Here is a 16,031-nt window from a genome sequence, read left to right on the forward strand (position 1 = left end):
GTACCCACATACTTTAAATTTTGGCCAAAGTGAAAACAACTGAGTAACTCAGTATTTAAGCTCTCATTACATCTTTAATATGTACCAGTAGAGACTAGATTTCCCTCCCCACACTTTTTCTTTTTAACGTGCACTTCTTTAAAGAAGAGACATTTCTACAAACTTTCTGTTTGACCACATTTGTACATATTGAAGTGGAAGATGGCTGAACTTCAAATCAACACAAACATCTCTTGATTTTAGAGTTACTGATAAAAACTTTCTCAGTAAGCCACTGATAAAATTTATTCCATTTGCAAATAGTTATCAAGTACCAGGAATAGCTCCAAATGTGAAAAGTCTTTCACGTGGGCTTTCCTATCATCTAAGCTTCCCACTACACATAACTCCTGCAATATCATCTGCTACTCAAATGACATCTGAAACACTGTAGCATAAAATTTTAATTCTTTTTCTACAACTTCATATTCTAGTTGCTTTGAACTTTATATTCCAGTGCTGAAACATTGCTTTTAACAATTAATATGACCTTTGAATAGATGTGCCTCAAAAGTGTGTGTAAGAGGCTTTCAAGATCAGAAACAGACTTTTAATGGCAAGTTTTCAGCACAGCATGTGAAGACCTAGTAATGAAAAACAATTGCTTGATTAATTCCCTGTGCTCTGCACTGAAAAAAAGCCCACTTGATAAAAGCCTGATTTCCATCTCTCCAACTAAACACTATCCATTTAGTAATTCTTTTCTTTTTCCCCTGCTTCTTCACACAGTGACAACAGTTCTTCTGCCAGTGTGATGCCAGTACAGGCAATAGAGTTTCACCCCTGGAATACTGGACACATAAAAGAAGGGAGACAATCCCGTTCAGTACAGTATAAGACTATGCGAGCAAGAGACAAACAGGTAGGACAACAGAAGTGAGTTGTCAAAAAAAAATTGTAAAATGATTGGAGATTTGTCCTTCTGGCCCTGAAGGGCAGATCTGTGCTTTCTGAAACAAAAAGATTACATGTCCCAACCTAAACAAGCATGTTGCAAGCCACACAAGCTTGAGCTATGAGATACAAAGTAACTCCTGGGAACAGAATCACATGTACGTGGTCTCTCACAAGTTATAAATTGACACTTTTTAGAAAGAAATGCAGCAGACTGTGTCACTGGAAAAAAAAATCTGCTGTGTGGTCATTGAGGTGCAAAAAGATCACTCAAGTTCATAATTTAACTTTAAAACCATGAAGGTTTGGAGTAACATTTGAAGTTAATGAAGAAAGAGAAATTACATCACTACCAAGTGAAATCAGCTGCTGAAGACAAGCCAGCAAACTCTTGTCAATCCCAAAATATGTATTGGGTCTTTTTTTTCCTATCATTTAGCACATTAAGACTTACAGTTAAAAATAATTTTCTATGTATTCCAGTTACTGATCTTGATTAAATAAATGATGTCTGGTAAAAAGTTTCCATTATGCTGCCATCATGCTTAAATTAAGGCGAATGTTAATGTTTCTATTTATACTTTATATGCATGACAAAGATCTGCAGAGCATTAACAGAACTAACTTAATGCAGAAATACACAAAAGAGTTTATAAAAAAGAATTGAAAAATAGCACACTGGAGCCATTCCACCCTACCAAAAACTGTTCTTTCTGCTTCTCATTTGTGATCTAAGCACTAGCATCAACAGCACACATATAGAACCCCAAATCATAAAACAGTTCAGTGAATATATATAACATGATATTAACATATTTTCTCAAAAAATAAAATACCTACTAAAAATCAGGACCCTTTTACAAATATGTAAGATGCTGCTCAGCTGTCTACTGCACTTGCTCTTCAGTGCTCTGTGACAGATTTAGTCATCACCCATTACCTCCGCTTTTCGGGTGGTAATATGAAATGGGAGGGAAAGCATCTCCCTCTTCTCCCCATCCATTTTCCCTTTTCCTCCTGTCAGCTTCAAATAGAGTATCTGATACTCTCACCAAAATACCTCTTTATCCTTGGTTACAGTCATCAAATCAATTCATCACAACAATTAAAACAAACCACCTATAAGAACAGTCTGCTTTTAAAAGGCCAGGTACTGGTAAGTTATAGAAGAGAAAGACCCCCACCCTTACTAAAAACTACCTTGCTTAATCCATTTATTGCAGCACAGAAATCTGTTCCTAAGAAATACCACGATGGAGGGGTTGGTATTTTGCAAATAAATTCTCAGTTACCGATTAAAATGGAGTATTACAATTCAGATCTGATAGCACTGCAAGAGGGAAGCAATAGATATATGTTAAGGTTAAAGGGCCATTCATTATGAAAAAACATGGTTTAAGAAAATCCCTTTCAGCTACCAAAAAATATGGGAAAACCATCAGGAAAGAATCTGCATTAAAAAAAAAACCTGAAAGAAACCAACTCAAACTGGATGAAAGATTTTTGTGTTTTTAACAAAAGAAAAACTAATTTTCAAATACTCCATTTTAAAATTCATTATTTTTTCTAAATCTGCTCTGTTCTACTACGAATATCTGACCTTATAACTGGTTTTTACTAGCATTTTTAAGAAGAAGGTTACATCTTCAAGCTTCTTCCATGGTTTTCTTTTTTTTTTTTTCAAATAAAAGTAGTATTTACAGGCTGCATGAAAAGGTTTATTTGATCTAAGATCCACCAAGCCTTATGAATAACATATAAATGGAGAGAAGTAATGTCCTAGTTTATTGCCAATAATTTTATTTTTACCACAGTCTTATGCTATCTTGAAGACAGGCATGTTGCACTTATTTTAAAGGAGACAATCCTGGGCAGATTATTTTCAAATTCTATTTGGGAAGATTAAATAGTTTAATCAATTATTTGCCTATTTTGGTTTTAAAGGGCATGTAACACCTCATCTGGAAGTATAATTATTTGATTTTCTGAGGTTTAGAGCTAGACCAACCTACATTTCTAAATTAATTTGAATATTTGTATTTCAAAGGCCCTTAGTTTTATGATTAGTTACAAATACAAATGTCATTCAGTGCCTACATTTTAGAGCAGAAATACCTTTCCTTGAAAAAAAAAAAGTAGCCTTGTATCAACAGTTTTCTTTTCTTAGTTTATTATAAGTAGGGTCACTGATTATCAGTGATATGTGGATGAAAAGGAAATTTCACAGGTAATGCTCTATGTACTGTTAGCTTTATGCATGCTCAGGCAGAACACAAAAATGACAACTTTAAATCTAAACAGTAAAATATCTGCACAAAGAAAATCTACCAAAGATTTTGTCTTTTTTAACGTACAGAGCAGAAGGGGAACATTACTCTCATGCAAAATAAATATGTCACTTGGAACGCAGAAATTGAAATGCAGAATGAGCTACTTTCTGTGACAAAGTTACAGATTGATAGTAACAGGAGTGGTGAACTGATAGCTTGCTGGGAACATGCACTCAGTCTGATGGCACTCCTGAGCAAAAGAAAGGAAAAATGTTATATACTCTCCATTCCTTGTTGCTGATGACACGAATCTTTGAATATTATACTGTCTAATTCCCTTGAAAATCATGTTTAAAAAAAAGTGGCAGGAAGATTGCTATGCTGTCTGAGGTGGTTTTTTTGAAAAATCCGACCACCAGGAATGCCCTGATTATTGTTATCTTAAAACCAAAACATAACTGTAGTGTTTGGGATTTTTTAATTTTGCAGGTGTTTTTAATGTCTCTTAGAGATATTTCTTCTATGCTGAAACTTCAGCTTTGTAACCTTGCATCTGAGAAACATAAATGTTCGGAATAGAAATGCTCTCTCTCTTACTGTTTTTTCTAAACATCTCCCCAAAATCGCACCATTTTCAAAGTGATTTAAAAATATAGCATTTCTTACTTGAGGAACTTAAAATACCTCCATGTTTCAGGTAAAAAATTTTAGATTACTATCAGTATTTAAAACTACTCTAAAGCAAACTACTTATAGTTATTTTATGCATTTAATTACATTTTTCGCTTGCTTACATTTTCTGTTCAGGAGAATAATTTTAAAGTGTCTTTGTAACCTGACTGTCCAAAATCACCTAATTAGCATTTAATAATGTCTCATTTGTGGTGCCTCACTGATTAAATAATTTTACTGACTGCTACAACAGAAATATATTTGCACATTTTGATTTGTAAGACAGAGAACAACAAAAAAACCCCCACAGATTAATAAAAGGAAATTTCTACTATTGCAGGTGCACTGAGATTTGTTCATAATAATTTTATCAAGCAAAAAAATCAGACCTCGTCTTCATATTCCTGGACAGGAATTTCTTGACCACCAGACATGACTTTATAAGTAGCCAGATTCTTCAGCACAGCTACATGCACTAGGTATTCAAAATGGACTTTCTCCTCCCCTAACTTTTTTTCTTTACCATTTTTAAAATGGTAAAATTTATTTAAGTTCCCTTCCCATCACCTAGCCATATACTCTAAGCTGGCCACAGAGGACAGGGACAGTTAAAAGGTTCACACTCTAAAAAGGCAATTCAACACACACTACAATAGGGATCTAAGTTAGGGGAATGGGCTCCCTACAGCATATATTTACTTAGCACTACGCTCTAGCACAATGGAGGGGCAGATTTAAGCAACCCCAGTGAAATGAAATTTAAAACAAACACTTGTTTTGTATAATGGCTTTGGTTAACTAAACTAGCACATATATAAGGTGTCTTACTTGGATTTTTCATAGGAGTCACTAATGCTAGTGGGTTTGTTTGCAGTGTCAGTGTTTTGTAAGCCCCCTGATTTAGAGCCATACAAGTAGAGAATACTAAAAAAATACTCCTTACCTAAAAGAGCTCATTTTTTTGGTAGGTGCCTTCACAGCACAGGGCTTTGCTGTGCCACGATGCTTGAGTTACCCCAGAAGCAGTACAGTTAAGGCAGTAAGATGCTCTGCCCAGCCTGATTAGCCTTGCAGAGAAGCAGGCTTTATCAGCCTGGATAACACATTCTGCTACAGCTTCTATTTCCACAGGTTCTTTCATGGCTAGCTCAAATATCTATGCATTTGGAGATCACATAACATTTTAGGCATCACACATTTTTTGCAACGAATAAACATACCTGTTACTAATGGCTACCATTCAGATCACTCTTACTCCAGCTAGTAACGTAGGCTTTCTACTTAAAACTTAACTGGTTAGCTAAGGAGTGAAAACTCTAAAACTTGTTGTGTTTCAAAGAACACTTTTTAGCTGTTTTAAAATCTTACCTTTCAAAACCACAAACTACGTGTCGCTAGGGCATTACAGAGTATTTCAATTACACAACAGTTCAAGTGGAGTACGTTGTAGAGTGCCAGAGCCCCTTCCACAGGTATTCAGAGACTCCTCAAAGTTCATTAACCAAAACATGGTTTACTAGAAAGTGAGAGTAAGCTTCAAAGAACAGGCACAGAGATGACAAATGATTTTTCCTTGGGTACTTATACTTCCTGCCATGTTTTTCAGTACTGCCAGTTCTCCATCTGTTCTTTGGAATGGAAGGGTTAAACAAAAGTCCATACCCGGAGATTAATTTTCTCAGTTTTCTTGATACCATCAGTTTTAAATATAAGAAAATAACTGTCATGCATGTATGACGTGAACCTTCCACAACAAATCTCTTATTTTCAGAGCAACTTTTTGGCTACCAAGAAAACGAAAACCTTACTAAAAAGGCTTATACTGAAAAATCTTGCCATATATATGACATGATGAAATGTTTTTTTAGATGTAAGACATACAAATAAACAACTTCACCTTCAAAATTAAAGAAAACAGATGGCATGTCTCAGACTGTCAGAAAGTAATGTGTTCCCTTTTCAGATGTACAATACTGTTATAAAAATCTAAGATTAGCATCTCCATCACTCTATTCAAAATCACATTAAGGTGGTAACAGTTATTGCTGAGAATATAAAGGTAGTGACTGACTGATTCACTGGTAAATGCAACAGCCTTACAATTGCTTCAAACATTAATTTCTTTTTTTAACTGGAAAATGACATTAGCTCATGTCTGATCATGTTTGGTAAGTTTTTTAAGGTGAACACCTGATTCTCAAGCATTAGTGTTTTAAATAAAATTTATGTTTTCCAAAACGATCATGATACGAACACCTACAAAAATGCAGGCTTATGCTTCAAAATTTGGAATATCATAACCAAGCCACCATTTTAATTTACTTGTTTTAAGCCCTTGACATACACATTGAGGAGAGTGCTCCTCAAAAAAAATACATACCTCAACACAAATACATTGCTGTTTCATAAATAACTGTTTAGACTATTTACTTCTAACACAGAAAATTGATACTTCAAAGAGACGAAAAAGCAGCGAGAAAAATTCAAATGCAAAACTGAAATCACTTAAAGAGTCTCCTAAACATTGACATTATCAGATGACATCAGTAGCCAAAAGTGAGGTAAAACTGATAAAAAGCTCGATTTTACAGTTTAACAACTTTAACTGGTCACTACCAAAGACTTTTACATTGTCATAAATAAAATGGTGAAATTCCATGGCTTTCAATGTTCCATCACATAATAAAATAAAATATCCATTTAAAAAGAAAATCTTACCCTTTCCCATGTAAAAGAGAGACCTAGTGAGTCAAACTGTTCCCTCATGTGCTGAATATTACTGCAAAATAATAATAAATTAAAAATTATTAACTTATAATATTTCTATCATGTGATCATATTTAAAATCAGGTGTTTGAAAAGTTCTTAGAAATCAAAAGCACTAGCTAACCTCTAAGCACTGTGATCTCACTAGCAGTAAAACTCAGAATTGTCAGAATACTCAATTAATAATTTTAAAAGTCCCAAGTGTATTCTGGTCCAATTTTTCATGGCTCTGTATACAAGACAGAATTTTTTTTTCTCTTGATTTGAATGCAACTTAATAGTAAACATGGCACTGTAGTTTGAAGGAAGCATTACTGAAGCATCACTTCTCATTATTTTTAATTATCTGCACTGCAGTTGAGCCACAGGACCCTCTGAAATCTTGATGCAGTAGGATGCACTTCCACCATCAGCTTAATCCTGCTCTATCCTGGCAATGCTATCCTGGCTGTATTTTGCTGTGGCTCTGGTGATCGTGTGCCTATAGGATGACTTGAATCAGCTTACCCATTCAACTGAACACACACCCTACAAAAAGTTTCCAAAAAAACCCCCACCAGTTTTCTTTCTTCCCTCTGATCAACAGGCTGATCAAACCAAGACTGTGGGCCACAAAAACAGCTGAGCAAATACAGAGGAGGTGGTGGGAACATATATCCTGGGAGGTAACAAGGAACTTCTAAACTTCTGGTGGCAGCAGAAAACCTAAGTCAACTGTGAAACCGTAGGGTTAAACAGGGCTAGATGTTGTCCCAGATCAGTAATATTGCAAATGTAAAATAAGATGCAGCAGAATATACAGTGAAGCTTTAGTTTGAAAATTTAGTAAATATAGTTTACTAAAGTACCCACAATTAGACAACACTAATTAGTGACCTGGTGTGAAGTCATTCACATACTGTAACATTGGTTAAAATTTCTTATGGACTTTTACCTTTCTACTGAAATGCATTATGTCTGATAAAGTAGCATCTATCCTCCCACAGTGACTAAGTTGACAGTCATGAAATCAAGCATTTAATTCTGATCCAGAGCAAACTTGCACTGCTGAATAACTGAGTAATGCAAGTATTTAGTACCTGGAAAAGGCCTGCCTTTTCTAGTAAGCTATCTTTTCTGGTTTGGATATACCAGGAAATCCTCTTATGGACTCATGGCTTTCACTGGAAGAAACCACACTTTCAGTAGTGCTGCTTTAATTAAAGTCCCATTCAAAATTATCAGTATTGATTAAAAAAAAATAAAATTTGAGTAATTTTCACAAAGTTTCTGCTGCTATACTTACTCATGCCAACAAAATTTTCTGTTTGTATAAATAACTCTGTCTTCAATTTGTTTTATGTTTTTTCCTATCTTTGAGAATATAAGAATAATAGTCAATTTAAGTTAATTTGAAATCACCCCTTCAGAAAATCAAGATGCTCTGAAATTCGGTTGCTTGCTCCTGAAAAAAACAAACTGAAATTGTTAGTGTGCCCCCTTTTACAGGGACAGCTATGTCTGCACCCGGGATGACTAAAACACATCAGGTTGATGCCACAGCTTCATGTTCAGTTCAGTTCATCCCTGTTGCAGGCACGAAAAATATTTGGGACAGGGTCAGTGGAGAAAATGGGAGACACCAGTTACTTCAGCGGTCAGAATTTAAATTGCCTGTATGATGAACCAACTCCTTTCCTTAGCATAATCCAAAAAAATTAGGTATGTATATAATTTTTCTATTTGGATGCTGCTGTAATAAGTTCCAATTATGATGTGCTATCTTTTCTCAGTTTCTTTGTTATATCTAACTCTTAAAACTAGATAATTGCTCTTTTCAGTACTAAGGAAACTTTCCAAGCGAAACTTTTCTCCAGTATAAAACATCTTGTCCTTGCAACTAACTAGCTGAATTGCTTAAAGGATATGCAACAATACACACCCATTTACAACAAAAGAGAAAAACAGAAGAGCACAGAAAGTAGCAGAAGGTAATCAGCTCAGGCTGTGCTCTGACACATGTTTTTTGATATGAACTAGACAAACTGCTAAGATGAGACAGGCTGAGCTGATGCAGTTCCTTGCTATTGCACAAGTCTCTGCCCCCCACGCTCACTGCTTTTCCCTTGAGCCAATTCAACTCGGGTCAGCTGGCAGAATGGCTTTCCTCTGAGCTGGCAAGCTGAGTCAGTTCAGCAAGGTGCCCTTCGAGTGCCAAAGCCACTATAATAGGTAGACCATGCAGCAGGAAGAAGGGGAAAACACTAACCCTTCAGCTGTCAGCAAGTATTTAATGTCAGCCGCGTTGTCTCAAAATGACAACCTCCACTTCTCTGTGCCTCATTTGACAGGTAGGGAAGGATCAGAGTAATGCTCTATCTGGTGAAGTTTCCATCAAGATAATTGAGGTAAAAATGAGACACTCATGTAACAGATAACATAGATTTGTTTTACAGCTGAGCTTCTGTAGGCTTATTGAAGGAAGACAGAAATCAAAGATTTACTGACCGTGCTACAGTATAACTGATAGCCCACAACACACTGAGGGATTTTTCAGACTCCCTCAAATGAACAAAACCAGGTTTTTGTGTCTTCACGGCAAATGGTTTTCAGGCTTACTCTTTCTAAATAATACATAAAGGCAATTTTAAGAAATTGAGCATAAGTAACACAGAATTTGAGTGTAGTGCCCACATCCATTCTCCCTAAGTTAAATCAGTGGCCATCACATTTTTGCTGGAAAAGTATCAAGTATCTTAAGATGGGACCAGAAGCATGAAAAAAACCCAAAGAAACAGCATTATCAAGGAAGGAAATGGATCAAGGTCTAAAAAGGTACCACAGCTAGATTACTGCATCCAGAGCACAACAAACAGCTTCACTTTGCAAGATTGGTTTCCAAGTCACTTACAGAAAGTGTTTACTTATATAATTTTTCCTAATTTTGAAGCATATTAGGGGAATATAACACCCAATTCTGTGGTCTGAAGTCTAAGATGTTCACAGAAAGCAGCAGCGATAATGGTTGCTTAGCACATTCTAAGACCCAGCCTGAAACAAAAAATCTATCTCCTTCCTCTTTTGCATGGTACTGAAAACTGCTAGTAAATCTAGCCACCTAGACTAGAATCTTTAACTGTGTATTCTATACTAAGATTTACCTCACCCTAATGAAATTCTGATTTATTTCTTACTAACCTATTTGGTGTTTGGGAAATGTCTCTCTTTTGATACTCTACCACTTTACAATTTAAAAGTCCTTGAGATTAAAACCTTGAAAATCATTACAATATATTTATTTTTCAAAACTGAATCATCTCCACAGTCCCATAAAATATTGTCAAATAACTTTGGTCCTGGATAACCCTGATTCTTTCTGTACTGTCTTCCTTCTATGCTGTTTTTGCTCTGGTTTGTTGGTTTATGGGGGCCACAGTACAGGTATCCCCCATGGAAATGTCATATTTCAATTCATTAAAAACTACCTTTCTGTCCAGCTTGCAGGATGAAGGCCATGCTCAACTGCAGCATTTTCTGCTGGTAAACCAAATGCATCCCATCCCATTGGATTTATCACCTGTCAGCAACAAAGAAGAAAAACACAATGTTATGCAACTTTCTGGAATGGCATCAGCAACAGACACAAGACTCCAAATAATGAACGATGCTTTGCATTTCAGCAATTGCTTTGTCTGAGTTGAACCTCTTCCAAACCTGCCAGCTAGGGCTAGCTTTGCTTGAAAAGATGACCATGAAGCATACTTGCTATCTGCAATGAGATGTTAGAGGGAGCTTGAAGTATTATGCAATAACTCCTCATGACTATTTCAACACCAGGTTGATGATAAAAAAAATGAACCCTTTGTACATTTTTGTGGTGGTCAAAATCAGCAGTTTATGCTACTGCTGGACAGCATCAAATATTCATTCTAAAAATGAAAACAAGTAAAAATAATAAACTTTTATAACTGTAATACACTGATGTGTACCCTATTATTTTTTATTGCATTGAAGAAAAAAAGAAAAATACCCTACAATAACCTTAAATGCACCAAATAAAATTAAGATGATGAAGAAAACAGTTTTAGTCAAATTTTACTATAATATTTTCTGCAAAGATAGACTACAAACTAACAAATTGTATTTCATGACCACAAATAACAGGGGAGGAAAAGTTTACTGCAAAATATAACATAAATAATTTCTGATGAAATAGAGATATATCTTTCCTATTAGCATGAAAATTATTTTGAAAAATAATCTAACAGTACAGTAAGCATTCAAAAAACTTGTTTAGCAACCAGGGAAAGAAAGGCCAGTACTTAAGATGCTGTCAATAAACACATACATATTGGATACCAAATAAAACCAATCCTATTTCTTAAACATACAAATGTGCTATAAATTCAATAATCACAATTTAAAGTTACACAAGTTTAACAATAGCAAAACATGACTACCATTTTCTAAGTTGTAAGAAAACAAAATTTTTACTTCTTAAAATATGTATTTATATGAAGAACTTGTTCCTTAGTGAGACATAAGCAAAGAAGCAATAAAAAAGCAATCCCAGCCATACTGATCTCATAATCTACCTTCATGTGAAAAATCTGCTCGTTTAGGAAGTATAAGAGCTCCTTTTGTCACTGATTTGAATTATTTTTATTCTTCTTCACCACCACCTTCTAATCCTCTGACTTAATGCAATCATTCATAAAAAATATTTTATATATGTGTTTATAAAGATGTCCTAGGCACCAACACAGCGTAAAAGCAACAGGATTTAACAGATATGACTCCTCAGTATTCTTGATTCAACACTGATCTAAAACTAAACCTGCTGTATATCATTACTGTACTGGTGCAGCAACAAAACTGAAGGTATTAACCTGTGATCACATGTGATCCAAGCCAGCACGACAAGGGTCCATGCACAGCACATTTTTGATGTCTAAATCTAACAGAAATTAAACTGCTATCCCGTGTTACAAATTTTCCCTATTATCAGTCAAATTATTGTTCCTCACATCACAGTATCAGAAAATATAAGTGCTAACTTCCTACTTCCCTCCATTACAGAGCAGGGAGTGTTACATGGTAAATCTCAATTGGAGCATAAAACCACTTCTCAACACTGTGTTGAAGCACACCTCTCCCCAGCTCTTCTCCTCCCCAGCCCCCCAACTAGCAGTCAAAACTACTGGTATAGAAGAAAAAAAAAAAAAAGACAGTAAACTTTACATAAACTATAAATCTCAATATATTTTTGTAAGGACACATTAAAATACTAATTTATGCAGCTCAGTTTTTTTGACTACTACTATTGCTGATGACCTGTCTCCCGACAGACATGATTAAGCAAACCAGATTTTTTTTTTCCATGTATAAAACACATTTTCTCTATTAATCCCCTTTTGTTGATTCTGCGATCCCTACAACTGCCTTCTTTTACTACAAGCTGATGCACATTAAGTGAGATTAGAAAAAACACTCTTGGGTAATTTTTGTAAAATCTGGCTTCTGAACACCTCCTGGATATAGACAGGCAGCCAAAAGCAAGGCAGAATCTCATTTCTCACACTCACAAGCAAAAAGATATGGGAAAAACAACTTCACTACCAGCTACAGACTCCCCAAAAGGGCTGACGGATGCTCCAGACAGTTAATGTGCAGACATTTTATCACTGTACCATCAGGGCTAGAAGCAGTAACCTGTGCATACAGATCTTCCAAATTTTAGCATTTATTAAAAATATCATATTCACTCTTCACATTCAAAAGTTCAATTTAATGAAGTATGCTAATTCAAGTTTCAATAAGAAAACAGAATTCAAAGAGACATTAAAAATATCCTCAAATTAATCTTCAGGATAGATCTATTTATGTAGTTGCTATAGAGATGAATGTAACATGCACAGTGGTTTAGAAAATTATTTCAAGTTTATTGTCTCTTTTACTTCTCTGTCATGAATGGATTTGAAAGGTTTGTGAAATGCATTTGTCTAAACAACAGGTCAGCTCCTTCTGGTTGTAACCTGCAGCTAAAATGTCACAGCCTCTGCAGAGCATTTGGCATTACATCTTAACTCTACTAATCCAACACAAAACATGTCAAAAATCTCAAGAGACACAGAAGAGGAAAAGAAAATATACAACTAACATGTCAAAAGTTGGCACAAAGGAAAAAGGAACAGTTCAACTGTTCAAAACAAAAATAGGAAGAAAAAAATAGAAAGCAATATTGAAGACCAAAGGGTATTCCTTGCAGCTCCTTGATGGGTTGGTCATAGGCTCTAACTAGCAGAAAATATGGCTGGTCCCTCTAGCATTACAGATGAGAAGAAAAACAAGTCATCTGCTTTCTTGAATGCTGACTTGATTGCTTCTGACAGCAGCCTCTAAACCTTATGCAACTGAGAGATCAATTCTGATCACCAGAGCGACCATTTTTCCAAGTATCACTTCTTTGTGCAAACAATATTTTCTCTACGCCTCAAGGAGAAAGAAAAATATTTAATGACTATATCTAATAAAGCAGGAGGCCTGCATAAGTGTAAGGATGCCTATACCTGGCAAAAGAAGGCAGGCTATAGTTTCAGCTAGATTACATAATTTAAGATCTTTGAAGTTCACATTATCAGGCAGGTTCAACTATGAATGAGGGGCACTTTCTGCCACTTAACACGTTTTGCACAGGAACATAAAAAGTTCCACAGAGACAACTATATAGTGTGTGGGGAATAAAATGTTCAGCGACTACCACACCAAGTGCTCTTTTCAGACACAGATTATTAAAATGATAAACAGTTGCATCTTGAAACGTTTAAATCCTAAAGACTGACTCAAAATTAGCTCCAAGCTTTGCTTAAGAATCATTTCACAGCACAGCCAAAAATCTGTTGATAAAGATGGCTAGAGTTCTTAATGTGAGTGTGGGACCAAGTTGAGGAAGACACAGTAACTCCATTAATTCATTTCTGAGATCTCAGCTCTTCCTTTCAGAGGATTTTCATCTATTCACTGCTGTAACGATCAGCTCATCACACTGACAATTAGTAGGTGAGATCAGTGTGCTATATAACACAGAGCTGACAATTATCTCAGTTCTAAGCCTCCATCAACATAACTACGACTGGCAATTCAGTGAATTTTCTTTGTAAGGAAACAAAAACACATTTGCTCTCATGATGTGCTCGGTATGTCTCAGAATCATGACCAGGGAGCTGATGTATCGTTCTTACATCCAAATCGATGCATTCTAAATTTTAAGAAAGGCAGTAGAATCTATGTCAAAAAGGTCTCCAAACAAATATATTTATTTTAGAGAATGTGTCATAAAAAAAGACAACCACAAATGAAAACTAAGAGGTTTGCTGACAAATTAGTGATGAGGACAGCTGCTCCTTCCACTGGCTGCCTACAGTTGGGCTGAACTTGTTGCAAATATGATTTGTAAATTGCCATATTACAGATATAACACATTTTAAATACAAGACCTCCACCTGAATCCAGCCTCGATTGTCTTTTAAGTGTATCAGGTAATAAATACTGTTACACAACAGGTAAAAATTACAACCACCAAACAAAAAACAAAAAGCCCAAGCAGACAAGGCACACCTGGATATAGATTAAAATAATTAATTTTTGACCAGTGTGTACAATCTATTCTATTTCAAAGACTATTTCAGTACTTCTCTGCAACACAATGCTGCATATTAGCATTCTGAAAAGGCACTTTCAAATTAAAAAATAATTAACCCACATAGATTTCGATCAAAACATTAAACGCCCTCATTTATTTATTCTGACAAAATACAAAAAATTATTCTATGTCCACACACTACCATAAACATTTTGAGAACAAAGTTCTCTTGCCTCCTAAATCTCACACATTCTAGTCTAACATAATTGCATTTAAAATTACATCTCGTTTTCTCTTTTTCTTTCAAAAATGAAACAGTGAGCTCATTAACACCTTCAGTACTTGCTACAGGAAAACTAAAATTTAATAAGATTAAATTCACACACGATACTTGTAATATTTTCCACTTGATTTATACCACATGAAATAACCTGACAAAAGGACACAGCAGCCTCACGTAAAAAAGGTGGCGAACAGCAGCTAATGATGATCAGAAAATGGATCTGTATTGAAATAATTCATCCTACTGATGAATTAATTATAAAGTTTTAATTAAACTTGCCTGTCTGTCTTCAATACCATTCACTTTTGCAATTTCAAGAGTAATAAGATTCACTGCTGAAAGGGAAAACAATTAATGAAAATACATTCAATTTAAAGAAGAGATGTTATGGATAAAACGAAAACGCTCTAAGTCATTTGGGGATATTGTGGAAATATCACTGACAATATTCTAATCCCATCTATCAAGACCAGTTTAAGTATAAATTAAGAAATGTGATTCCAGCATGCAGGAATGTCACCCTGAATTGTCCAATGATTGTTCTGATTTCTCTACAACTCTCACACCCCCTGTAGTATCAATTTCATTAAAAACATATCACAAGAACTATTGAACTGAATCACTCTCTGTTTACTGATCGCTAAGGGAATTATTCTCAGTCCTCTGAGAGGCACAAATTATCCACTTTGATATTTATCAAAGACATGATAATGATAGCATCATAAAAGTAATGGTAAATACTTGTTCCCAGAGCACCAGCAGACTGGAAATCTGCCATAGTGAAAATCACCATGAATATGTCTATAACTTGTACACAGCACTCTCAAATAACGAATAGGAAATCTCTTAACTTCTCAGAAAACTACATTTGAATTCAAAACATGCATGGAAATTCACATGAAGAAAACACCACCAGAAACTGCACATAATAGTCCTGGAATGGTTTATTAATAGATACAAGTTTGTAATTTAAAATGTACCATTTACTTTTTCATAGCATTTTATAAGAAATATAAGAAATCTTTTCAATAAGATCTAGAACTCTCCATACAAAAGAAGTGTTTTAATTATATTTCAAGAAAAATGTCACCCTTAACACATTTTGGAAAGAGCCTAGCTATGTGAAGTAATCTATATGGTTTACATTTCCCACGCAAAGACTTCAAACTTCATCTTCAGTAATCAGAATGTAAACAAGTTATAACAGATGTACTCTACAAATCATTTATCCAGCAACTCAATCCAACTGCATGACAGTTTTGTTTCCCATGCACTGCCTACAGGTCCTTGAGGAGTGCTGGAACAAGACAATGCCTCGCAATACTTTCATCTACAGTTTTATATTGCAGCAGTATTTCTTTCAAAAACAAGGTAGGGAAAAGAGCAACAAATATTTATTCTCCCACTTAAAGTGCTGGTGAAGTACAGGTATCTGGCAAATATCAGTAGATTTCAGTGTGTACTGCTTCTCTAAAATAGTTTAATT

The 16,031-nt window shown here is 35.1% G+C and overlaps 1 protein-coding gene across 2 annotated transcripts in view; it reads right to left on the minus strand.

Moving 5' to 3' along the window:
* The window catches only part of LARS2 (leucyl-tRNA synthetase 2, mitochondrial), an 88,977-nt gene that overhangs the window by 64,528 nt on the left and 8,418 nt on the right, over nucleotides 1-16,031 (minus strand). For both annotated transcript variants that reach the window (XM_050318642.1, XM_050318634.1), the window contains exons 4-5: nucleotides 10,106-10,197; nucleotides 6,594-6,654 (exon numbers count right to left, since the gene is read on the minus strand). In XM_050318642.1, the coding sequence (XP_050174599.1) occupies nucleotides 6,594-6,654; nucleotides 10,106-10,197 (153 nt within the window). The remainder of the gene's footprint in view (nucleotides 1-6,593; nucleotides 6,655-10,105; nucleotides 10,198-16,031) is intronic.

Source organism: Myiozetetes cayanensis, unplaced genomic scaffold (assembly GCF_022539395.1).
Source record: "Myiozetetes cayanensis isolate MyiCay16 unplaced genomic scaffold, myiCay2020 scf1, whole genome shotgun sequence".
In the NCBI taxonomy this organism is placed as follows: domain Eukaryota; kingdom Metazoa; phylum Chordata; class Aves; order Passeriformes; family Tyrannidae; genus Myiozetetes; species Myiozetetes cayanensis.